Here is a 26,612-nt window from a genome sequence, read left to right as displayed (position 1 = left end):
TTCTGTAACATCAGCAACTAAAAGGAGTGGGAAGCCGCAGTAGGGAGCAGTTTTTTACGTGTTATTGAAGTTAAATAGGTATAAATTCAAATTAGAGTGCTAGAGCTTTAGGACGTTAAATGAAATCCCCATGGTAACAACAACAACAAAAAAAACAGCTACAGAATTACACCAAAAAAAAGAGAAAGGAATTTAAACATTTCACAAAAAGTCAACTAAACATGAAAAAAGACCGTAAGGCAGAAAACGAGGGACGAAAACCTACAAGGCGTTCGGAAAACAGCAAAATGACATAAGCAAGTCCCTCCTCGTCCACCACCCCTTGAACTGAGCGCCCTCTCCAATCAAATGACAGAGAAGAGCAGGATGAATAAAAACACATGCTCCAACTATGTGCTGTCCAGAGACTCTCTCTAGATCCAAAGACACAAAGAGGCTGAAGCTGAAAGACGTTCCATGCAAAGAGTAATTAACCCGAAAGAGAGCAGAGTCAGACAAAACAGACTTTAATCAAAAAAGTTCATAATAGATAAAGAAAATGTTATGTATTTACTGCTGGTGGGAATGTAAAATGGTGTAGCTGTTACAGAAAACAGTACAGTGGTTCCTCAAAAAATTGAAAATACAATTACCACATGATCCAGCAATTCCATTTCTGAATATATACCCCAAAGAATTGAAAACGGTCTCAAAGAGATATTTGTACATCCATGTTCACAGCAGCATTATTCACAATAGTCAAAATGTGGAAGCAGCCTACGTGTCCACTGACGAACGGACAAGCAACATGTGGTCCACCCAAACGGTAATGCTGTGCAGCCTTAATTAAAAAGGAAGGAACTCCTGACAGCTGCCACAAGGATGAGCACTGAAAGCACTGTGCTAAGTGAAATCAGCCCACCTTACGGTTCCACTTACCTGAGGCATCTAGAGTGATCAAAAACAGACACAGACAGTAGAATGGTGGCTGCTGGGGGAGGGGAAAATGGGGACTTACAGTCTGATGGGTGTGGAGTTTCAGTGTTACAAGATGGAGAGTCATGGAGGCGGATGGTGGGGACGGTTGCATCGCACGAACGCATTTAATCCCCTTGAACAATGGTTAAGATGGTAAATTTTATGTTGTGTGTATTTTTAAAAATAACAATAAAAAAATTAGGAAGTAAAAAAAGTTCAGGGGCAAAAACCTATGTATTTGGAAAATGAAATTTTCTTATAACTAACTCACAAATTATGAGAAAATCGTAGTGCAAATGGTACCATATTTAGAACTGAGTGACCATGTATGTTCTATCTAAAGCAATACTTAAAGGTGATACTGATTAAGTACACACCTTCATTAGAACACAAGAAGAGTTATAAAACAATGAGTCAACAGGGATGACAATATAAAAAACTGGTTATTTGATAAAATGAATAAAACAGTCAAATCTTTAATAAGCGTGAATCATAAAAAAAGCCCCACAAAATTAACACTAGTGAGAATTAAAACAAAAAAGGAATGAAAGTATAGATTAGATTGATTTTTAAAAATCACAATAAAACATGAACAACACTATGTCAATGAATTTGAAAACTTAGATGAAATGAACAGTTTTATAGAAATATGTTAAAAAATGACTCAAAAAGGAATTTTTAAAAACCTGACTAAACTAATAACCATTCAAGAAAGTGAGTCAGCCAGAAGTTTCTGCCTCCACAGAAGACAGGTTTACAGCCAAGCTTCACCAAACCTGAAGGACACAACCTGTTTCGGAGAACAGCAAAAGCAGCACAGCTACCCAATTCATTCTGTGAGGTACCAAACCTTGATGTCAAGGCATCCAAGATACACACAGGAGACTCACAGACACAGACGTACAAGCCCCACACCAGATATCAGTGAATCACATGCAGCAGTTTATAAAACAAAAAACCACAACCAAGGAGGGGATATGCCAGGAATGCAAGGACAGTTCAACATGGGAAAAAATCTATCAGTGTAATCAATCACATTAACAGACTGAAGAAGAGCAGCATGATTATCCTAAGAAATACAGGAAAAGCTTAATTCACACTAAAAACCCTTTGCAAATTAACAAGAGGGAACTTCCTTAATATGATGAAGGGCATATACAAAATAAACTACAGCAAATATCGTAATTAATGGTAAAACTTTAGAAGCATTCCTGTTTTAGCAAGGAATAAGATGCCAGCTATAATTCCATATTCAACTAAAAGTTCTTCCCAATACAATAAGACAAAAATTAAGAGGTATAAAAATTGAAAGAGACAAACTGTTGTTCTTGCAGACAACGTAATTACCTATAAAGAAAATCTAAGAAAATCTACTAACCAGCTACTGGAATTAAGTTCAGCAGAGTTATTGGATACCAGCGTACCTATACCTCAGCATGATTAATCAAAAAATTCTACAGAAAATAATACCATGCTGTTCACAATAGCAACAAAATCTAGGTAGTCCTAGTAAGTCTAACTAAAGACATAAAAAATCTCTATAAAGAAAAATCACAGGGCCGAGCCCGTGGTGCACTTGGGAGAGTGGGGCGCTGGGAGCGCGGCGACGCTCCGGCCGCGGGTTCGGATCCTATATAGGAATGGCCGGTGCACTCACTGGCTGAGTGCCGGTCACGAAAAAGACGAAAAAAAAAAAAGAAAGAAAGAAAGAAAAATCACAAAACACTATTAAGATATGAATAAATAAAAACATATACTATGGACGAAAAAACTCAATACCATAATAAAGTTGACATTCTTCAAATTTATCTATAAAACAAATAAAATTATGCTCAAAATTCCAAAAGGGTTTTCACAGAAATATACCCAAGGCGGTTCACTGAAGCACTGTTAAGAGGAATAAAATTGGAAAGAACTTAAGAGTCCACCTATAGGGGAAGGATAAATCCACTACAGTGGCACAGTCACACATTTGTTCCCAATCAACATGAACCGTAGCCCTGGAGTGACATGGTAGCCCTCCGTGGTGAAACAGAACAGAGGAAGGACTGCACACCAGCTTTAGGAGTTTCTCTGGAGAGGGAAAAAGGGGCTTCAACTGTATCCATAATGTTTTATTATCTTTAAAAAAAAAAAAAAAAAAAAAAAGCAAATACAGCAAAACATGGGCAGGGGTAGATGGGTGTTTTTTAAATTGGTATTTTAAATTGGTCTCTATTTTTCCATATGTTTAAAATATTTTATGTCAAAAATAAATAAAAATAAGGGCCCCAGAGAATGGTGCATTATAAGGTGACAAAACTGATTTTACTTTCCTGGCTTTTGCTCCTTCAGTCTTCTTTTAGGTCCCACTACTTTGTACGTTCTGCCGGAAAACTACATTTAGTCTCCTGTTTCTTCCAGTAAGGATGACCTTTGAGGCACCAGCCTAGTCCTGCTGCTCGAGGCCCACGAAGTGAGGGAGCCGGGGTGAGACTTCCCCCTTCCAAACAAGAGCCTCCAGACCCACTCCGAGGCTCGCAGCACGAGGCTCCCTCTCGGCTCTCCCATCCTCCTGCTTTCACAATGATTATATACCAAAATCTAAACTTTCTTTAATTCCCAGACCAATCATCCTAAAAGTGCATTGAAGAATGATGCTAAATGGTGATATTCAGAATCAAACAACTTTACTTTCTAAAATCACAACCAAATAATTTTGGAGCCAATATTTTATAAATAAAACACGTGATAAAATAAATTTCTCTACAAAAGAACCACAATTCTTCACATTATCAAACCCCACTGGGAAAACAGAGCAGCCCTCTTCTGGACATTCTCCTACCTCTTCAGAGACTCTATAAAAGCCACTCGGGCATCAGGGACTTTCGGGAGCTGTGGAGAGAGAGACGAGTATGTGAAGCAGACAAGGTGCGTCTCTGTTTTCTGCAGGCCTCGTCCTAAACTCATGAACACACATACTGACCATTCTAGGTGTGAGCAGGGCAGGCAGAAAGTGGGTCACGTAGTAGGACCTCCTGAATATGCTGCAACACAGAAAAGCAGACGGCATCTTCCAGGACACCTGGTTTCACAACTTTCACAGATGTCACTGCTGTTTCAGAGGGTGGCGCCACAGGTGGCTCTTCCCATTTCAAGGCTGTGATGTTTTATCATGTTTTTAAGCCCTCTTTTCCACTGCTCTATGAACCACGGCCCTGAGTCCCAGACTCTGCTTGCCTTTGGCATGGCAGTGGAACCTGGGCTACTCTAAGGTGATAAGGGTCATATCAGGTCCAATTCTCCTGGGAGCTGGAATCAGTTCACCCGTACTGGTAACAACCAAAATTCAAGATGTTTTGGGATCATACCCAATGCAATAAAGTTTTGCTATTCAACTTCCTGTACTGGCTCCACACTGGTCCCCAAGAAAGCAATAAGTAAACAGTCACTGTTACTAAACTGTGGACCCGCTGTCTTCCCTTCCACAGTGCGGGCTCCAGACCAATGCTACCTGTTGGCTGTTTCAGGGTGGGAGGGATACCACGTGCTTCTGCAGAAGAAACACGACTCACAGCAAGAACACAGTGCTCCTCCTCGCTCTGCACCATCAACTGGTAGGACCTGTGATGTGACCTTTACGCTCCCGACTCTGTCTCCCCTTGAGTAGAAAGTGACCACTCTGCCCACACTGGGAACAAATGTGGGGACACACCTGGAGCTGAACTACACTGACAGCTGTCACAGCGGGCTCTGGATGTGCCGCAGCCACAGTGGCGCTCTGGGCACCCAACCCTACCTGGCCTCCATGACAGTGACTGGAATTCTCCCCGTGCGCTCAAACACCACGATGGCCTTTTCAACATCCTGGGACGCCTGGCTGTGGGGCTGGTTCCCGTACAGGGAGGAAGGGAAAAAAATGAACAGAAGACTTAAGAGAAAAGAAAGTGAGCAGGTGAGGTCCCACCACCTATCCTTCCTGGCTACGTAATTCTCTGAATGAGCTAAAGGTGAGGCTGACATGGCTGGTGTGAAACAGGACAAGGGGCTGGACCACGCACCAAGCTCCCCAAGCACGAGCAAAACATGGGAGGATCACACTGGCTGTTTCCACCCTCAGAAAGCTCATACTAGCCATGAAGGCCCCTGGAGAGGCTTAGCACCACCTGCCGGGCTGCTGGCCTTCTACCTCCTCTGTCCCTTTAGGGCAGTGAAGGGTTCAAATTAAAGATTTCCAGGTGGGAAGGAGTAGAGAATTTTTGAAATTTAAAAAAGTTATGAAATATCAACTTATAAACTGCAATACATTTTAAATGGAAAATTGTATTAAATATTTTCACCTAACACTATAACAGCATCTATAAGTGTCCTTCAGCAAATCACAACTTTAAAGTAAAAGAGTCTTAAAAAATAGAAAAGGTCGTTCTTACCAGTGACCTACACACATCATAGGGCCACCTGACACTTGGTTTACAGAAATATAGTTAACACTTTTCTATAATTACTAGAAAAATTGACAAAGCACCAGACCAGGTAAACTGAGGTCTCCTGAAAGGACAGGCCTCCTGCAGCATCAGGCGTACTCCCTGCACACAGTAACTCTCCTGGCTGTGAACACACACGATGTGATGACCAGAACAAGATGCCATCAGGAGAGCTGCTGCCCCGTTTTCCCCAAGACTTACCAGGTGCAAGACTGAGGGTCGAAATGCTTAACCCAGGGTCAAAGAAAGGAAAACTGCACCTGTGCTGGGTGAGACCCTCAGGGCCAGCCGAAGGCAACGTTACCTCTGTCATGTCCCCTGCGGATGACAAGTCCTTGTAGAGCCCCATGTTTTCCACAGAAACCTGAAGAGAGGGGACAGAATGAGAACATGAGAACAAAGACAGACTCTGGTCCAGGAAGCAGGTGTGATAGGCTGCTGGACTTACCTGGAGGTCAGCCAGCCGTGTCTTGGCCAGCGAGACATAGTCCGTGAGGAGGGAGCGGTACTTGCTGGGAACCAGCGGGGGGTGGAGGATGTGCACCTGAGGACAGGGGGCCACGGTTCACTCCCAGCATGCAGGGATGCTGAGCAGAGACAGCCTTCACCAGGCTTGCAAGTGAACATAGAGGTGAGTAACTAGCAAAAGTAACCCACACAGTAGAAGCTGCTTCCACAGGCAAAAACAAAAAGGAATTCTGAGGAAGCTGGTCCTGCACATGCTGGGGCGGCCAGTGGAGTCACAGGCCCAGCAGGCCATGCCAGCCGGCCACCTGAGGCTATGTCGACAGGCCCCGGCCCCTCCTGGTCAGAGGAGACAAAGGACACAGCAACAACCACGGACACACAGACTCTAGAAACAGTACATTTCAGGAGGACACATGGATGTCTTGGACATGCTGAGTTTGAGTTCACAAAGAACCAACGACAGGTGGCAGGTTAAGAGGAGAAAAGAGGGCTGAGGCCAGGTTGTGGAGATCCAGAGCAAGATGTGTGTATGAAGACAGGGAAGTCAGAGAATCAGCCACAGACAACCAGGGCAGAAGCTGGAGGGGGTGGGCAGAACCTGGGCGAGGATCTCCACACACCACACTTCATGTCCTGAGACTTTCCCTTCAGAAAGGGGCCAGGCCAGCAAGGGGCAGAGAAGGCCAGAGGTACCCCTGGTGACCAAACCCCTCGCCCTCATTTAATCTATCTCTCCCTCACTCCTGTGATGGAGGCACAACTCTTGGGGGGCTCAGGACAGGAGGGGTGTCCTGACACTGCCAGTGGGGTCCACAGCTCTGTCTAGATGGAGTCTTTTCATCTTAAAGGACTGCTGCCTACAGCTGCAAACCCAACAGCACCCAGCAGAGGAGAACCCAGAACTCAGGACTCAGCTGGGGAGGGCACACAGCCACCTGCGCTTCTTCCCACCTTATTAAGTGGACTCACTCTTTGGATTGTAATGCAAATTTCTTAATAATAAGAGGGTTAGAATCAGTTTTCAGTTACCCACCCCCCAAAAACAAAAGCTGGGAGTAGTTATCTGATAAAAAAAGAAAGCTACAGTAAAGCGTCTCTTAATCACAAAATTAATACAGATTTGCTACAAAAAATTCCAACTTTACAGGTTTAGATCCCTGCACTGGCCAATCATCAAAAAAAAAAAAAAAAAAAAAAATTAATATAAAAAATACAAACTGGTATACTAGTGTGAAGTCCTGCTTCTTTTCTTCCACTCCAGGAAGCAATGACCATGGGCAGTTTGGGGTATTCCTTCCAGATTCTTCTCCTTGAACTTAACAACAGATCACTTTCTTCCCAGGCCACCACTTGGACCCACTCACTTTTGTGAATGGCCATGCGGCATTTCACTGCATGGTGACATAGTTATGGACCCATCTCCTGGACAAGGATATGTGGACGGCCTCTGGCATCTGCCCTGACAGACGTGTGGCCACTCGCTCCACATCTACACTGCCATCCCCAGATGGGCTGTTTGCACTGTTTCACCAACACTAGCTGCTCAGGCAGGGAGGAGCTGGGTCCACGCTCACAGTGGGTCTGCAGGAGGCTTGCGGGCGAGCAGGCCAGTCCTTGGATCCAGGGGAAGGTGACAGGAAGCACCCGGAATCACGGATGCTGCAGCCACTGCTCACCTGCATGTACCAGGGGGCCTCGAAGGGCACGAGGTCAGACAAGAACTTGAAGAGGAAGACCAGTGCCTTCTTGCTGCAGCCGTGGTAGCCACGTGTACTCCCGAAGGAGGCCTGGGGAGAGAGACAGGCATGAGGCTTGGACAGCCAGGTGCTGCTCAACAGGCAGCCAACCCCACAGGCTGCACCAACCAGACGGGGGCCAACTCAGCCGTAGCTATGCTGCTGCTACAGTCTCTGTCTCGTAAAGAGAAAACTGCTACTGAAAAAATAAAAACAACCGAAAGTAATCATGGTTCATACATTTAATCACATCATGGCTGTGCCTAGACTGAAGAGAAGGGCAGAAATCTTACTCTAAGACAGAAGCAAATCTGCTGTGGAGAACAGTGACTGCGGCACCCTGCTGTGATTGGGGGGGGGGTTCACTGCCCTAACAACGAAGGGCTCCATCCCATGAGCAGACAAGATCCCCCCAGGAGAGGCGACTGAGAAAACACAGCCATGGAGTACAGCCCTCCAGACCCTAAAATTGCAAGACCATCACAGAACAAGCATGGGACTCCAGGGCTCCAGGGGCAGAGGGAGTGTCCCAACCACTGCCAAAGAACCCTGGCAGGGGAGATTCTGAACAAGCACTGGCTCTGAATACACTGCAAATGATCCTGTAGAGAACATCATGGACCTACATGTGGACTGAACAACTCACCCCAAAACGCACAAACTCCTGCACCTGCCGTGCGCCAATGTGCAGCCACCACGGAAGCCTCAATTAGTTACTAACGCTGCTCATCGTGGAAACTGAATTGCAGCTTGAACCGAAGGTTTACCTCAGCCTTTTTGAAAGTGTACAGCATTTTGCCAAAATCATCTAATTCTTTGGAATGTTATCATGATACAGACAAAAAGCCATTAGAAAAAAGGGGAAATGCAGATTACACAGTCACGAAAACAAAGCTCAGGGAAGTCAACTGTCTTGCCAAACATCAGGAAGACAGCTCAATACTCGTCAGTGAAAGATTTAAACAGAACCCAAGACTGCTCACAGGCTCCCTCCCTCAACATGTCCCTAGCCAGTTCTTACCTTAAATTCTCCCACCAGGCACAAGGGGCCTCTTCAGCCTCCCCAAATCACCCACACTGAGCCATTCCTGTCTCTGGGCAACAGTCACTCAACTAAAAGTGAGCCTCGAAGGAGATATTACGGGTTACTGGAAGCACTAGCATGACACATCCAAGGACCCCGGGGTTGCTCAGTGTCATGCCAGGAAAAAGGCAGTTCTTTCCGTTATTAAAAAAGTTACGTCTAATGCACAATATGAAGTGCTAAGAGCCACACGACCCCAGAGGGCTCAAACTTGCAATCAGTGGGTCTCTTTACACTAACATTTCTTCAGAATAAAGATGAAGGCAGATCTTCCAACACTGAACACACACACACACACACAGCAAGACTCATCAAACTGCACACTTACAGTGGATGCACTTATTTAAATTATACATCAATAAATTTATTTAAAAAGGGAAACGGAAAAGCAAACAAAAACATAATAACCCTTTGACACAGCACTTCAGAAGTATCCCTCTCCCAGCCACCTATCACCGCAAGATCTGAACAACGTCAACCCTGGGAGATGCCTGATCCATGACCCAGTCGCCTGGGGCCTGCAGCACAGAGCAGACCAGGCCCAGCAGGCAGAGCCTGCTCAGCAGGGACAGCGCACACCTCCAGAAATCAGGTCACCCAAGCGTGAGTGGCCATGACTGTCAGGCTGGGTTCTGGCATCAATTTTATGTACCTCGCTGTGGATACAGCAAATGACTGTTTAATGGGAGTGCCAAGCCAACAGGTCACGCCAGGAAAAGCCTAAGGGCAGAGGAGGGGACTTTAAGGAGTGAAAGAGAAAGTACATCATGCAATGACCCATCGGACAGACAGCCCAGCTCTGCAGCCTGCCTTTCTCAGAGGGCCCCAGGGTGGGAGCAGGGACAGGCAGCCCTCTTGGGGAGGGTGAACTTTCCACATAAGGTACCTAGTCTACCAGAGAGGTGCTGGCTGGAAGCCCAAACCCTACAACCAGATAGCTTTTTAAATGGCATCTTTACACATGGCTGCTGAGAAACTCATGTCCCAAAGATGCCCCCACATGTGGTTCTCACACTGGGTGGCAGGGGATCCCAGAGGTTCCCCCTCGGGAGTTTGGATGCAGCAGGTCTGAGATGGGCCCTGGGTCTGCAGGTTCAAAGCCCTTTCCAGGCTACTCTGAGGCTCACTTAGGTGGACAGCTGCATGAACTTGTCAGAACATCTAATGTATCGTGGAAAACAAGAGAAAAGGAGAGAATATGAGAAGCCTCTGAAAAACAGAATGACTTGTTTTGGGACTTAAAAGAAAATGAAAGGGCTGGCCAGTTAGCTCAGTTGGTTAGAGCATGGTGTTATAACACTAAGGCCAAGCGTTCAGATCTCAGTACCAGCCAGATGCCAAAAAAAAAAAAAAAAATAGAGACAGTACATTCTTCAAAAAGCAGCAGCCACCTCTGATTCCACTCTTTCCTAATCGATTCCACTAATTTTCTTATACAAGAGGGAAGGAGGCTCCATCAAGCAGGGGAGGCAGAAACCAGGGGACAGCTGAGGCCCTGGACAGGGAAGGATGTGAAGCCTTCCACCAGTGAGCAGCGAACCCTGCAGGGAGGACAGTAGAGATGCACATGGGAGCTTTGTCCAGGGCCATTTCAGCAAAGCTGATCTCCTGATGTCACTTCATGCTCATTACAGAGAGCACCAGGCCTGCTGGAGGATCAGCCAGTCAGGTGACTGACTCACCAGTGACTCACCTTAAACCAGTCTGCATACGACAGGAACACAGAGGGGCTCTCCAGCACTGCCTGGCGCACAACCAGGAATGCGGTGACCATGCTGTCCAGGTGGTAGCTCTCAAACGCACGGGTCATCAAATGGTCCACCCAATCTACGTAAGAACCATGACATAGTCACACCAGGGCTTCCAGCAGAAATAAAATGTAATTTCTGCTAGGGAATCAAGCATTCCAGTTAGGAGAATGTGCTTACCCAAACACCAGTTTTAAAAAGACAGGATAATGATCACAGCATGCCACATACATACTCTTTGGGACTTCAGTGAAGAAGCAGAGTCTGCTCTACTACTCCCGGCACAGTCAGTGCTGATGGGAGAGTCTGGTGGCCATGGTGCCCCAACAGGAGGCGCCACAGGCTCTGGCAGGCAGGGAAGGGCTTTGCTGATGGGTTCAGCCACAAACACTGGAATTCTGCTGACACCAGCACAGCACACACTCGCACACGCACACACACTGAACAGCACCACACAGCTCCCATGGAAGCACACCTTTGACCAGCTGCTGTGCTTCTGGGAAGCAGACGACCAGCAAAGACAGGCAGCAGAGTACATGCTGCCAGTTCACCTCTTGTATTTCCAGAACTTCTTGCAAGTGGCCAACCACCTCCTCTGGACTCAACATCACAAAGAGCTGAAATGAAAGCAGCCGCTCCCTTCAATGTCAAAGCAAACCAATGTCAGACAGGAGCTGGTTCCCCACTTCCTGATCCCACAGCCGACAGCAGCACCTCCCACTTCCCATTAGAAAGGTGCAGAGGTGGTTGCATGCAGACAAGCATGGAGTTGTAACGGTGGACACTCTGGCCTCTCTCCTCTCTGTAGTGGTCAGTACTGTTTGGAGGAAATTCTCCTCACCTCAGGGAGGAGGGCTCTGCCCAAGTGACAATTCAGGAAGAGGGCTCTGCCCAAGTGACAATTCAGTCTCCTGGTCTCTGAACAGCAGTCCGCATGTGGACAGATGTGTCTCCCTGAAGACTCCTGAACCTCCCCAGGCAGTGTCCACAGAAGTCGGTTTCACAAGGACGTGGACCACAGAACCTTCCACCAGCCAGCACATCTTAAATCCCCAACACACACGCACAGCAGCAGGTCCTAATACCAGCAAACACTCACCCTCCGGAACAGCATGCTGAGCAGAGGGTGGGTCCTGGCAAAGCTCCAGTCTCTCTGCATTTGAATGGCATCAGACACTTTGGGAGGAGAGACAGACAAAAATGGCAAGTCGGTGATCATCAAAAAGCTGTGTTTTACAGCTTCGATGTGAAAAAACTATCTTGTTTCAATTTGTGTTTTTTCAGTTCTTAGTGAAGTTCACCCATGTGCCTGTTTAACTATTTTCTGCTATCAACTCTCTGTGCCTTTGGCCTGGTTACCTACAGGTAATTCTCCATCACGTCTGCTGTTTTCCAATGCATCAATTACACTTTCACCCTGCTGCTTTTACACTTTACACCGCCAACAAACCCCTCACAGTGAGGGCACTGCTGCCAAGTGTGCTCTGCATGGGGCAGCACTGAGGGGCTGAGCACCCCTTGGAGCTGTGCCCCACACCCTGTCAGCAGTTTCCCACCACAGCACCTACCCTCAGGAGGTAGACTTATTAGCAAGAGTGGAAACTTGGAAACAGTCCATCATATAAAAGGTAATAGGACATTCATTGGGTAGATGACATAAGTATTAAACACTTTTAATAAAACTACATAGCTGCATAAAAAATGCTTATGATATAATAACATTAAAACAGCATTGTGGTATTTACAGTTTAACTGTCCTGTAAAACTGTTTAGAAAAAGGCCACGAGAAGGGCCAGCCTGTGGCTCACTTGGGAGAGTGTGGTGCTGATAACACCAAGGCCACGGGTCTGGATCCCTATATAGGGACGGCCGGTTAGCTCAACTGGGAGTTCATGGTTCTGACTACACCAAGTCAAGGGTTAAGATCCCCTTACCGGTCTTTTAAAGAGAAAAAGAAAAAAGGACATAAATGTTTCATGTTAAAGATATTTCTACTTGGTGAGAAAATGGGTAACAATTCTTCTGTCCACTCTAATTTTGAGTTTCCTTATACGAATGTGTTACTTTCAAATCAAAGATATTTAATAATAAAGTGGCCTTTCTGACCTTGAGGTGTCTCAGAGCATTAAATCCTCTGCACATGTCTCGGAGCCCAATCTCCCATCAAGCACAGAGCCACAGAAGCTGCCCAAGAGCCTGTGGTGTCTCCCGTCAGGGCAGCACCACAGCAACAAGGGGAAACTCCCCAGGCACACTGGGGGGTGACTCTGCAACTTTGGCACCTGGGACCCACCTTTCAGCACAGGGTTGTGAGTCAATATCTGAGTCAGAGTATGACTGAAAAACCTCTTTGGAGAATCTGTTGAGATTATACTGGAATATGTGTGTCCACTGAACACGCTGAACCTGTAGATGCAGCAGAGAGAGGCTGTCAGGGAAGGAAGCACCGCCCGCAGGGGTCTAAGCACCAAGAGGGGCTCAAAGGTAGTCCTTTCTCTAAGCCTTGAGAGCACCTTCTCTGCCTGGCCACCACACCCACAGACTTCAACGGAATCCAAGCAAGTGCAGCTTCAACAAGAAGGAAAACGAAGCAGCGGAGACCATCAGGTGGAGGCAGGTAAGAGGTCAGCAGGGGATGGGCCCACACGGCCACGGTCCCAGCAAACTCTGCCAACTCCACACAGGCTTGGTTTTACCATCTGTGAAACAGGATCATAGAACCTCCTCCCAGGGTCATGCCAAGTCTGGAATGAAGAGCGTGTCACACATGTACTCTACGAATGCAGCCATTACCATGCAACTAAAAACTAAAACCAGCAACGTCCCATGAGAGGACCAGGAGGGAGTGACAAGCACTGGTGTTCCCTGGGCTGCCCGTGAGGGAGCAGGATGTGATGGGGTGAACTGGGGCCAGCAGGGCCAGGCATCAAGGCCACGTGAGGTCTGTCAGCATGTGGAGTTGGCCTACACACAGCTGTGCAAAATGTCTCATATCCAGATGTCACACAGCCCTCACAACCGATGGCAGCAAGGAGCCTATACATCCCAATTCCCCAGGTGAGAAAATCAACGGTCCTAGCAGTTAAATGAACACCTACACACCTGGCAGTGAGACGTTGGCTCTGTGCAAACTCAGGTGCTCACGCAACACCATGGGCAGGAGGGAGACCAAGGGTACACGGGTGGGTGGGGGACACTGTACGTCCTCACAGGGCAGGGCTTTGGGAACACTCCCTCTCCCAGTGTGTGAGGGAGGATGGCCACCCAGACTGTTAGACGATGCATGAGTTCAAAGTATTGGCAACCAATTAAAAAAGAGATAGACCAGCGATTGTTCTCCAACTCTCTGGACATCCGTTTGAGGAATCTATTCACACAGAATATGAAAACAAGCACTCTGCTACAGACTGAATTGTGTCCCTACAAAATTCACGTATTGAAGCCCTAACTCCCAGTGTAATGGTATTTGTAGGTGGGGCCTTTTGGAGGTGATTATGTTCAGATGAAGTTATGAGGGTTGGGCCTCCTGACGGGATTAGTGCCCTTACAAGAAGAGATACCAGACAGCTTTTTCTCTCACTCCATCATGGAGGACACAGACACAGGCATGGTCTGCAAGCCAGGAAGAGGGCCCACACCAGAACTCAACCATGCTGGCTAGCTCCCTGATCTTGGATTTCCAGCCTCCAGAACTGTGAGAAAATGTCAGTTGTTGAAGCCACAGTCTACAGAATCTTTTATGGCAGCCTGAGCTAACTAATACGCACACATAAACATTTAGAGAATAATTCAGTGTTTTACGCACTTTTAATGACTACTGAATTATACAGTACATTTACCTGAGTACTATTAAAGTAACTGTGGATACAGGATATCAGGAGCAAAAAAAGAAAATAAAGATTGAGAAGGCCTGGAAATGGTGGGGAATTTTCGTGTTTCTCAAGACTCAAACTTCAAGCTCCCCCTACCCACATCAGTTTGAAGTAAACCTAAACCACCCCACCTCCCCCGACTAAGACACTCCACCTTCCACCAGCCCCAAGGCCCCTCCTCCCATCCTCAAGTGTGTCAACATGCATCTCTGCAGAACCATGCACAGAGAGGTTACTGCAGCAAAACTGACTTCTGGTGAATCTGAGCAGGACCCTGGAGAGCAGGCGGAGATGAATGACAATGTATTCTGGAAAGCCCCATGGTGAGGGGTCTAACAGGGAAGGACAGACTCAGGTGAGAAGGCCCGGGGGAGTGTGGGGGGGCGGGCACAGTAGGTGGGAAGAAGGGTTGGCAACAACTCTCAGGAGTCCCATTCCATAAGACAGGAGTGCAGGAATTCCAGAGGCAGAACATGAGCCCACAGTAAGAGGGGCCCGGCTTCCTGCCTCATCTTCCGAGGGAGAAGGCTGGTCAGTGCCTTCCAACTGTCACCCCCTCCTGATGTTATCACAAATGCAGAGGAAGTGTGCTCAGGAGTCAGCTGTTGACACTTGGGAGTGTTTAAATTATCTTAGACTTCTGACTTAGCAGGAACAGCCTCCCTGTGCACACCCAGGGACGTACCAGCACCGTGCTGCCTTGTGTGATGAGGACTCCTCCTGCGCACCAGCAGCCAAAGCATCAAGCGCAACTGACAACAGTCGGGAACAGGAAATAGCACATCAAGACAGGCCACCAAAAACAATGACTCAGTTTCTAAGTCACAGCCCTCCAGAAGCCTCCCCAAGCCCCCCCCCCACGGCACCATGTCCACCAAGACATCTAAGTGCCTTCAGTGCTACCAAAGTCTGTAAGCCTCTAAAATTCGTCAAAATAAGTGACAACAAAATACTTCCTATTAACCACAGATTAAATTGGTGTCACTCTACACCTCTGGGAATATGAAGCCACTGGAAATTGATAGCCAAAATAAGAAGTAGAGAGTAAGTTCATACCAAATTACAACCAAAAAAGGGGGGCTCCCAATATCAAGACTACACATAGTGGAGTCCACAGCAAGGTGAAATTCTTAAAATGGAAAGACAGAAAACTGTCAGAATAGCTTATCAGCAAATCAAGTCACTGTCAATCAGCCCATAGGGCAATCAACTCACAGATCAGCATTCTCTGCAGCACACCAAGGGCAACCTGTCAAAACAGAACACTCATGATGACCACCACATCACAATTTTCAAGCAGTCACAAGAGAATTACTTGTTATTCTAAAGTTAAAATAAGAAATTGACTTTAGAAAGAGGTCCACGTTTAAGATTTCCTTTTAGGCCTAGAAATTATTACAATACTGAGGAGACAGACCCAGTGGAAATGCAGAACCTTCTGGAAGTATCCACAGTGAGACCCCACGACTGCCTCTCAGCATGGCCTGAAGCTTTGTGCTGGGGCCTTGGCCAGCCCCACCTCACACAGCCTGTGGTTTCTGCAGGGAGGGCTCAGGAGCTTTGCTGAATCTGCTTGGCATGCCCCTTGGCAGAGCTCTCCCTCGCCCTCTTGTCCAGAAAGCACAGGCCTGGTTCTGGGCTATGGCGCTACAGACCATAACCCTCAAGACCCTTGGAAACCAGAACACAGGGGCTAAGAAAGTATCACTGCTGACTTCCATTCCCTCACATCTACTGGACTTAGTGATACTACTTGGTGCAGCTCACAAAACCCACAAAGTAGATTTCCTCGCAAAAATCTTACAAATCGTAATGTGGGGCAAAATGTCAGCCACTGGCCCAGGAACTTCCAAAAGGGACTAAAAACTCGGGATGGGGCAGCTGTCCAGGCTGCAGCCTTCTTATAAGGAGGCCAATTCTCCCGGTTCTTCATTCTACTTTACCTCCTACCTGGGGCATCTTTTCAGGCTCCACAGTTCTTCGCAGATCCGAATCTTTCTGAAATCCACTCAAAATAAGCATTCGCACAAAATCTGAAAAACCACAAAACCAAAGTAGTTATATACATTATGGTCTCCAAACAGCTGAGTCACACAGACCATCCACTTCAGAAGGTGGATGTGCGTATGGTTTCGAGGGCTAACCAGGCCCACGTGGAGCTGCCTGGACCCTCTGCTCCTAAGCCTAAGGGAAGCCCTGAAGAGCTCACTGCCCACCTGACTACAGCAAGCAACCAAAACCCTCACTGGAACAGACTTTTCTTCTTGCCATTCCATTTGAGAGGGAAATACTTTCAATAAATCAAGTTTACATTATGAATTTTTTTCTCTTAAAACAAACAATGGGCTGGCCAATGGCTCAGCTGGTTACAGAGCAGCCTTGTAACACCAAGGTCACGGGTCTGGGTCTCCTTATCGGCCGGCCACCAAAAAAACCCCAAAATAAAATAAAAAATAAATAAAACAAACAAAAATGAGTTCCCACAGGATGTCTTATGCGTTGTGTCTCCAACACGAGCATCACGTTCTAAGGAATGGGGCAGGAAATACATCTTTTTAAAAGATTAGAAGCAAGAAGACAGATTTGAAAGATTTTCTGTCTCATCTTCAACTTAACCTATCTGGAACCAGATTGCAGGACTTTAGAAATCTTAAACAGCTCATGCTACCAAGAAGGTTTTAGGAAGGAATATGCTTTTTGCAAAGGAACAAACCCACAAGCTACCTGTGCAGAACATTCCACTTCCCATCTAACTGTTGGGTGTAGGTGTTGCCCTTGAGGGACTACTGCAAACACAGGGTCTGCTGGCTTGGAGAGAAGGGGCTGGATCACTCCATGGAAAGGGTATGGTGACACCTGCACCCAGTAAGTGGGCTGACCTACCAGAATTTCCACACCATTTGAGTTAAGTGCCAACCCAGGACGACAGATTCAGACTGAGCTATGTCACAGGGGGACTGCCATGGCCATGGGTCTGGGGAGACTGCTCTGTTACCCACAGATCTTCACAACTAGAGGCATTCCCACTAAACAAAATAAATTTTACCCAAGAACCCATCTCTTGCCGTGAACATACCAGAAAGCATAGTCCTGGCGATGTCAGTGTACTGGCAGGATGTTTCTATCTGTTCGCACAGAAGGCACAGGTTCCTGGAGAGCCATGCCACCACGGCCTGAATGTCAGGGTGGCTGAGGACACACACAGACACAAGCTCGACTAGATCCAACCACCCTACTTCCATCATCAGGCAATTTTCTTGAGGCAATGCTCATTTTACTAGGAAGCTGGGCCAGCCAGGATGAGCCTTTCTGCCTAAGCCTTTCTGCCCCAGGAAGTCATAATTGGGCCAGGAAAGTGGCACTACCTGGGTGCCACTGACATAAAAAGTAATCACTTTTGAAGTCTACTTATTTGGAGTAGCTTACCATTGTTAGGGGCAAAAGAAGTACAGAAATAGTAACGTAATCAGTGACAAAACAGGCAGCAGCAAGTACATGCTGCAGGCTCTCAAGGGTGCCAGCCACGCAAACACCTACGTGACCTGCACAGCCATGATCTGGGAGAGCAGCGAGGGAGCCTCACCTGTCAGGCATTTCCCTGGTGGATAACCAAGGGGAGCACCTCTCACCTGCTATGGGCCATCTGTGTACCTTCTTTGAGGAAATGTCAATTGAAATGCTTTGTCCGTTTTCGAATGGATTGTCTTTTTATTGTTGAGATGTATGAGTCCTTTATCTATTCTAAATACTAGACTCTTATCAGATATATGACTCACAAATAATTATCCCCATTCTGTGGGTTGTCTTTTCACTGTTTTGATCATGGTCTCTGACATACAATAGTTTCTAAATTTGATGAAGGCCAATTGATCCCTTTTTTTTTCTTTTGCTGAATGAGTTTAGGGTGTCATATCCAAGAAACTGCTTAATCCAATGTCAGGCAGATTTACCTGTTTCCTTCTAGGAGTTTTATGGTTTTAGCTCTTCCACTGAGATCTCTGACACATTTTGAGCTCACTGCTGTCTGTGGTATGAGTCCATCCTTACTCTTCTGTGTGTGGATATCATTGTCCCAGCACCATTTGTGGAAAACACTATTTTCCCCATTGAATGATCATGGTACCTTTGCCGAAAATCAACTGACCATAAACGTATGAAACTATGCCTGGCTCAATTCTGCTCTATCGATCTATACATTGGCCCTTATGTCAGCACTACACAGACTCAATTACTGTCTCTTTATAGTAAGTTTTTTTCTGAAAATTTTTTCGCCATTCTGGGTCCTTGCATTTCCCTATCAATCTTAGGATCAGCTTGTCAATGTTTGCAAAAATCCAGCTGAGACTCTGATGAAGATTGCACTGAATGTGTAGGTCACTTTGGGGAGTAATGCTATCTTAACAGCATTAACTTTTCCAGCCCATGGAAACAGGCTGTCTTTCCATTTACTTAGGTATTAATATCTTTCAGTGATGTTTTACAGTTTTCAGTACAAATCTTGCACTTCCTTATTTCTAAGTCACTCTTTTTTTAAAAAAAAGATGACCGGTAAGGGGATCTTAACCCTTGACTTGGTGTTGTCAGCACCACGCTCTCCCAAGTGAGCCACGGGCTGGCCCTTCTAAGTCATTCTTTTTAATGCTCTGTTATATTTATTTAGTTTTCATCATTACTGTGTATAAATAAAATTGATTTTGTGCACTGATCATGTATCCTGCAACCTCGCTGATCTCGTTCGTTAGCTCTGACATTTCATGTACGTATGCAAGATCATGCCATCTGCAAAGAGTGTTTCATTTCTTCCTTTCCAATCTGGGTGCTTTTTTCCCCTTCCTTGCCCAGGTGTCCGTGCTGGAACCTCCAATACAATGCTGAATAGAAGCCGCAAGAGTAGGCATCCTCGTCTTTTTCCCGATCCTAAAGGGAAAGCTTTCGGTCTTTAATCATTAACTACGAGTTAGCTGTGGGTTTTTCACAGATGCCCTTTCTAGGCTGAGAAAGTTTCCTTCTATGCCTAGTTTGTTGAGTGTTGTTATCATGAGTGTTGAATTTTGTCAACTGTTTTTTTCTACATCTATTAAGATGATCACTAGTGTCCTATGCTCTATTAATATATTAACTGATTTTCAGGTGTTAAAGTAACCATGTGTTTTTGGGATAAATCTCACTTTGTCATGGGGTGTAATCCTTTTTCTGTTTCTGGAGTCAGCTTGCTAATATTTTTGCATCTACATTCATTAGAGATATTGGTCTGTAGTTTTCTTGTGTCCTTTTTGTCTGGCTTTTATATCAGGGTAATACTGGCCTCATGGGGTAAGTTGGGAAGTGTTCCCTTCTCTATTTTCTGAAGACTTTACAAGGTAATGGCATTATTCTTCTTTAAATGTTTGGTATTTCACCAGTAAAGTCATCTGGGGCTGCGATTTTCTGTGTGAAAATTTTTTAAATTAGTAATTCAGTTTCTTTATTTGTTACGAATCTATTCAGATTTTTTCTTTTTAAGTTGGTTTCTGTCATTTGCGTCTTTCCAGAAATTTTTCCATGTCATCTAATTTGCTGACGTACAAATTGGCTATGGCATCCCTTACAGTGCTTCTAGTTCCTGTAAGATCAGTAGTGATGGCTCTTCTTGTACTCCTGATTTCGGTTATTCGGGTCCCTTTTACTTGGTCAGTCTTGCTAGAGTTTTGTCAATTTTGTTACTCTTTTCAAAAAACCAATTTTTTTCATTGATTTTTTTTTTCTATTTTTTTATGTCTCCTAGTTTATTGCTCTCTACTCTAATTCTTATTATTTTCTTCCCTATTCTTGCTTTGGGTTTAGTTTGTTCTTTTTCTAGTTTCTACAGGTCAAAGCTTATGTTCTTGATTTGAGAACGTTCTTTTTCTAAATACAGGCTTTTAAGGCTATAAATTCCCCTCAAAGCATTTTGTTAGCTGCTCCCATAAATTTTGGTATATTGCTTTTGTTTTCATTCATCTCAAGGCATTTTCTAATTTCTTTTGTGATTTCTTCTTTGACCCACTGACTATTTAGAAGTGTGTTTAATTTCCAAATATTGTGGATTTTACACAAATCCTTCTGTTGTTGATTTTAATTAAATTTCTTTGTGGTTGGAGAACATATCTTGAATCGTTTCGCCCCTTTTAAGTTTATTCCAACTTGTTTTATGGCCTGAACTTGGTGCTACATCCTGGAGACTGTTCCACATGTACTTATAAATGTGCATTTAGCTACAACTAGGAATGTTCTGTGGTTGTCAGCTAAGGCAAGTTGGTACGTGTGTTCATGTCTTCTTACATCATTGCTAATCTCACTCAATCTATTCAATACTGAAAGAATGTACTGGAGTCTCTAACGATTATTGTTGGAATGTCTATTTCTCCCTTCAGTTCTGCCCATTTCTGCTTCACAGATTTTGGTGTTCTGACATTATGTGTGTATGTGTTAAGAAATGTGTTTTCCATTTAGTTAAATTTACTAATCTTTTTTTTTTCATAGCTTCTGTGTGTTATATAATAATTAAGCCTTCCTACTTCAAGATTATAAAAACATTCCTCTATGACTTCTAGCACTTTTATATTTTCATTTTTTCTCTCTCTTTAATTCATCTGGAATTTTTTTGGTATAAGGAAGAAGTCCAGCTTTTAATCCCAATGTGAGTCAGTGCCACACCACCTGGTTTCAGCATGGCATTTCCAAGTGCTTGACAGTCTCCCAAACTAGACCAGAGAATAAGCACGTAACCCTCTAGCCTTCTGCTGGGCTGGGAAGCAGCAAGGGAGGGCACCTGAGGTTCCAGATGCTTTTTAGATATACTTTCAATCAGTCCTTTTGAGTCTTTCACCTCCCCAGTGTCATCAACATGAGTGTTTTAGGAACGAAGACAATGAACTGGCTTGGCTTCTTTCCACGTGCTGGCTCAGGACAGGTCTTCCTCAAGTTTTCTAGGTTGTTTGCTATTGGTCCATCTGTTTCCTGCTTCAAAATTTTGTTTCTGCTATTGCCTCTCCTACACTCTTCTATCTCTATGGGGTTACACCTTTTTATAAAGTCCCTTTTCTAACCTTAATGGAATTTCAGGAGGGGACGAAAGTAGCTGCATGTATTCTATCGAACACATTTACCTGGACATCTTTTTTAGCTTTTAAACATATTATTATCACAAGATATACCTCATACAAAGAAAATGTGCATGATAAAGACTTCAATTACAACAAATGTTCTCTTTAAATAATAAAAGATACTTTCTCTAGGCGATTTTTGGATTTGAAATATAAATAATCTATACTAAACTAGATTGCAAAAAAAAAAGAAATCTAACATTGAGGTGACACTGAGGAGTCACTAGCACACTACCTTTCCAGCAGCTCTTGGAGGCTCACGACGTGCTGTGCATCAAGATGCCACAGAGCTTCAAGCAACAAAGAATTCTGAAGGAAATAACAGTGTATGAGGTCCTTTATGCATGCATTTCCTACAAATCTTCAGCCTAGGTTTTTAACCACCTTAACCTATTGAAAATTAAAGTGGAGTAATGAGCACAGCCTGACACGTGTGTTTTATGGTTTTCAAGTTCACTCAGCCTTCAGACATGTACCCTTCACTCCCTTCTCCTCTCCACTCCTGCTGCTGTGCAGGGCCTGACCTCCTCCCTGCCCAGGCTCCAACAAAACCCACTTCCAGACCTTTCTCCACACTGTGGACAACACAATATTCCAAAATGCAAACTGGACATGTCAATCTCTTCTCTGTCCTCACAGCTACAGAACGAAAGTTCAAACTCATCGGCATGGCACATGGGCCCCTCGTGACCCTCCCACATGACCAGGCACCACCTCACTACACATCTGCTGCTCGAGACCCCCACTCACTGCATCCTCACCTTCTTCGTCCAGCTAACCCACATGCTTCCCTCCCACTCCGGCAACTCCCAGCTCTTCCAGGACACCGTTGCTAACTGTCCAGTCTGACACACGTCCACCTCCTTTGCACACCCATGAACACCTACATCATTGCACTTCATGTACATTTAGATGCCCTTTTCATGACTCGACGGAAACGAGTGCAGAGACCATAACAAAGCCTGACAGATAAAGGAGCCTCATAATGCATGCTGGATGAAGGGAGGAGGAAGAAAACACAAGTGAGCAATCACCTTGGTTCTTTCTTTCCATTTTCAACACACTTGCTGATCTCATTTAGCACCAAGTGGTTACTTTGAGTTCTGTCAACTCTTCAAAAATCTATAAGCTTACTGAGTTCAAGATGCTTCAAAAAATAGCCAATAGTATTTCAATTATATTTTTATAATTTATTACACTGCCCTGGAGAATTCTTCATAATCATATACCGAAGAAGACAGAGCGCCATGTTTTCGTGGTGTGTTCTATTCCAGTAAGCACTGCTGGCAATGGGCGAGCACCGACAAACGGTGATGGAAGGTGCTTCTTTCCCATCCACAGAGGCATTTGCTGCACCCCCCCACAACTAATGAGACACGTGGTGGAATTCCTAAGAAAATGTAGGGATTCTGTTGGCTCCACCCAAATCAACAGAACATTGCTTGAAAAAACTCGAGAGTCAGAGTTACACTCTTAAATTTACCTGTACTTTCCACAGTTCCTGACAGAAGGAAAGACGTGAGAACATGCTGTGTGCCAGTAAATACTGAGCAATCTCTAGCAAAGAAGACAGTTTCTTCTGAAAAGAGAGTAAATCTTTTTACATAATGGGCACCTGAAACAATATTCAAGAAATGTACTACTTTCTCAAACAGCTGAAAAGTAACGACCGCATATGGTTCCTCATCTTACTCTCTGCTCCGGGTTCAGCAGCACGAGGTGACTGGGCTCTGCTGCAGCCTCACAGACCTGCTCCAGGCCAGAGGCGACCACCCTGGCCGACAGGATTCCCACAGGAACCCCCAGCTTCAAGGCCTGATCCTGCAAAGCAGAGCCTGAAAAACAAAACCACAGCTTTCTCTTAAAACATGGGATACAATTTAAAGCAGAAGACTTGAAGTTTAAAATGCTTATTTTAAGTTGTAGCATCCCAGAAAACTGCTTTTTAAATGGGAGAACAGATGTAAAGGGAAAATCACAAATTAAAACACTGAGACAATTTCATGACCAAAACAGTCACAAGAAAATCAGTGGCTACCTCTGAACCCAGAGTTCCACACACATATTTCTTGTTTCATGCGACACAAAACAAGTGACATTAGCACATATATTCTGACCAAGAACTTTATCATCTTTTTCCAAAGCAGCATAATAAATTTAGAACTCCAACAGACTCTTAATTAATTTCTGATTTTCTAATACTTTAGTGTCAAGAGACAAGCCTGCTGTTGACTTTACATTGATCTTGAGTCAAAATTGGGCAGGGGTCCCTCAAGCTCTGCCACGCTTGTGGGCAAAGGCCACAGGTGTGCTCGGTCTTCAGTGCTGTCAGGTGGCACCTGGACAGCTGACCCTTGGGCAGTCACCAGCCTCTGATCTGCATTCAGTAAAGTAAGAGGTGCTAGAAGCCTGGAAAGAGGTAATGCCTACAAGCAAATCATTTTCTACTTTACGTGGCTGCCAAAACTCATTTAAAAAAAAAAAGGAAAGTATAGTACATGCCCATTATCCCCCAGGCTCTGAAAACACACACTGATATGTTAGTAAAAGCACTTCCAATGGTTTTATAGACTTCTAATTATAGCACCAGAAATCATCAACTGCTGTGGTCAAGATGTAATTCATGGCAGAAAGAAAGAAAATGCTAATTATTTGTTCCTAATTTTTCTCTATGGGAAATTTATTTGTTTTTATTTACGGGCTTTTATCTTATTCATATATACATAAATAAGTATGGTAGCCATATCTTTAGCAGGAAAAACAAACTAAAAAACTTATGGATTAAAGGTCTATGTTTCTGTGGTCAAGATTACAGATCCTCCTGCGTAAGTTTTTATGTCTTGATCCAAAAGTCCACACAAGAAAGTGTGTGGCTGAGCTTGGTTCCTTAGAATGATGATGCATAATTTATGAAATTCAAATACAATCATGGCAGTGAAAATCAATATCATTTATCAATGACATTTAATCATCAGTTGTTAGGCAGGCCTACTATTTAAGGTTACTTTAAAAGAAATTTAACGAATTAGTTAATATCACTTTCTGAAAGTCATTACATAATACAAATATGAATAATCAAAAAATAATTTATTTTGTTATTCCCCCAGAACATTCCCAGTCTCACACTCTCAAGCTGGGGGGGAGAGGGAGCACCTGGAGACATGTTTCTGGTCTCTGGCCTGCCCTCCCTGGCACAGCACAACCTGCTGTCCCCACTTCCACAAATGAGGTGCATGTCCCTGTCGTCGCTATTCCACACCTTCCCAAGGGACGCTGTGGTTCCTACTGCTTCTGAGTCCCCAGGCTGAGCTAAACATTGTTAAACACAGCACGGCGGCTTGTCACAAAAAAATGATTTGTAATTTGTGACTACACACACAAGTGAAAAACCAATATCTGGGGAATTAAAATTTCTACTTCTTATAAACAAATGATGGTCACCATATATAAAAAGTCCTCTGCAACACTACATTAAGAAAATGAAGCTATAACTCACCTATAAGTGAACTAGAATGATTAGTGTAAGCCTCAGGACTGTCACAACCAATCAATTTGCTCAGACACAATTTTTTACATGGTGGACCTTCTACCTAGAAGCCAAAACACAAAGAACTCCATTTTAAAAATCCAAGGCGGGTGCACAAATACAATCTGTGTGCATATATAATGCTTGCCTACAGGGCTACTTTCAAATATTTTAAAAAGTGAACTTTATTAAGGTCATGTGAGAATTATTATTAAATTCATTTTCAACTTCTCTTATCGCCAAACAGAGAAATGCTCCAGTTTTTCCCTCACCTAGTCAACATTTAACAGTTGCTTCCACCAAGGACTCACGAGGCTTTCCAGTGTTTTCTTCTTTTTTAAAAAAGATGACAGGTAAGGGGATCCGAACCCGTGGCCTTGGTGCCATCAGCACCACTCTCCCAAGTGAGCCACCGGCCGGCCATCCAGTGTTTTCTGCTGAAGGTTACCCCTGGCTGGGTCCAACACCCAGAGCTAAGTCTGCCTGCAAAGGCCAAACCGACCTCCTCTCACCTCGAGCAGAAGGTCGTTCAAGCTCAGGCGGCTTCTCAGGAGGTGCACGGCTGACTCCTGTAGTCTCCGCTCCCTTTCGGGGTTGTGTCTCTGCCTCTCGACCCTTCCGGCTAGGAGGGAAAGCCCGTTTCAGAAAACGACAGCACTGTTCAAGAACGACGCCGTGTCGACGGTGCCGCGGGTCCTGCGCACCGAGGACACACGCGGCTAGTCACAAGAAGCCACCAGGCAAACACCCTGGGGCACTGGGAAGAACAGCGGCAGCACCCTCCCGGGCCGAGGTCCTGGGGGACAGGGAAGAGGGGACCGCGGCAGGGCGAGGCACGACGCGGGACCGGGCGGACAGGACGCGAAGGGACCGTGACACCGGAATCCGGCCGGCGGTCCAGCTAAGTCCCGCACCAACGTCAGTGCCGCACCTCTGGTTCCCGCCCCACGTGGGCTGTGCGGTGCCGGTGCCAAGCCCAACGCTGTGGACCGACGTCGGGTGACACCTGGGCCCCTAGTCTGTGGAGCTGCCGATGCTGACGTCCCAGTGACGGGGAGGGGCGTGGGGGGACACCGGGGGAGGCAGGGGACGCGCGGGGAGGGAGGGGAGCCTCAGGGGGAGGGGCGTGGGGGACACTGGGGGCGGAGGGGACGCGCGGGGACGCAGGGGTGCCTCGGAGGTAGGCCACAGGCCGGGTACGGGGCCGAGGCCGTCGCTCGTGCGAGAGCCCCAGCCCGGCGGCCACCCCGGGACAGGCGGTGGGGCGCGGGCTCCGGAGGTCGGACCGCTCGCGGCGGCGCGGGCGGAGAGGGGTCGCGGGGCCGGCACCGCCCACCTACCCAGCAGCTGGGCCCAGGTCCTCCGCCGGCCCTCCGGCCCCGGGCCCGAGGCGGTGTCCCGTGAGTCCGCCATGGTGCAGTGCGCGGCGCCAGAGCCCGCGCTGCCTCCCCATTGGCTGTGGCTGCCGGGGGCGGGGCCCGTGCAGCGACCATCTTGGTGGTAGCGGGAGCGCGGGGCGCAGGTGCGGATTTGGAGCTGGGGTCTGCGGTGTGGACGGCAGCGCGTCGCGTGCGAGAAAGCGGCGCCGCCCCCCGCGGGTTATTCCTGCGGAGCGTGACCCAGAGCTGAGCACG

The 26,612-nt window shown here is 45.9% G+C and overlaps 1 protein-coding gene across 1 annotated transcript in view; it reads right to left on the bottom strand.

Annotated features, from left to right (window-relative positions):
• Window positions 1–26,391, bottom strand: part of FANCA (FA complementation group A) — a 53,379-nt gene extending 26,988 nt beyond the window's left edge. Inside the window, exons 1-20 of the mRNA XM_063109405.1 lie at window positions 26,319–26,391; window positions 25,491–25,600; window positions 24,949–25,042; window positions 23,145–23,287; window positions 22,936–23,031; window positions 21,688–21,761; window positions 17,405–17,517; window positions 16,279–16,361; window positions 15,544–15,577; window positions 15,014–15,080; window positions 12,750–12,862; window positions 11,556–11,632; window positions 10,932–11,073; window positions 10,402–10,535; window positions 7,565–7,675; window positions 5,869–5,964; window positions 5,725–5,784; window positions 4,736–4,824; window positions 3,923–3,983; window positions 3,782–3,831 (exon numbers count right to left, since the gene is read on the bottom strand). Coding sequence (XP_062965475.1) covers window positions 3,782–3,831; window positions 3,923–3,983; window positions 4,736–4,824; window positions 5,725–5,784; window positions 5,869–5,964; window positions 7,565–7,675; window positions 10,402–10,535; window positions 10,932–11,073; window positions 11,556–11,632; window positions 12,750–12,862; window positions 15,014–15,080; window positions 15,544–15,577; window positions 16,279–16,361; window positions 17,405–17,517; window positions 21,688–21,761; window positions 22,936–23,031; window positions 23,145–23,287; window positions 24,949–25,042; window positions 25,491–25,600; window positions 26,319–26,391 — 1,820 coding nt within the window. The remainder of the gene's footprint in view (window positions 1–3,781; window positions 3,832–3,922; window positions 3,984–4,735; window positions 4,825–5,724; window positions 5,785–5,868; window positions 5,965–7,564; window positions 7,676–10,401; window positions 10,536–10,931; window positions 11,074–11,555; window positions 11,633–12,749; window positions 12,863–15,013; window positions 15,081–15,543; window positions 15,578–16,278; window positions 16,362–17,404; window positions 17,518–21,687; window positions 21,762–22,935; window positions 23,032–23,144; window positions 23,288–24,948; window positions 25,043–25,490; window positions 25,601–26,318) is intronic.
• Between the last annotated feature and the right edge of the window lie 221 nt (window positions 26,392–26,612).

Source organism: Cynocephalus volans, chromosome 10, assembly GCF_027409185.1.
Source record: "Cynocephalus volans isolate mCynVol1 chromosome 10, mCynVol1.pri, whole genome shotgun sequence".
Lineage (NCBI taxonomy): Eukaryota > Metazoa > Chordata > Mammalia > Dermoptera > Cynocephalidae > Cynocephalus > Cynocephalus volans.
The sequence above is the reverse complement of the archived record's forward strand: the minus strand, read 5'-3'. Positions and strand labels throughout refer to the sequence as shown.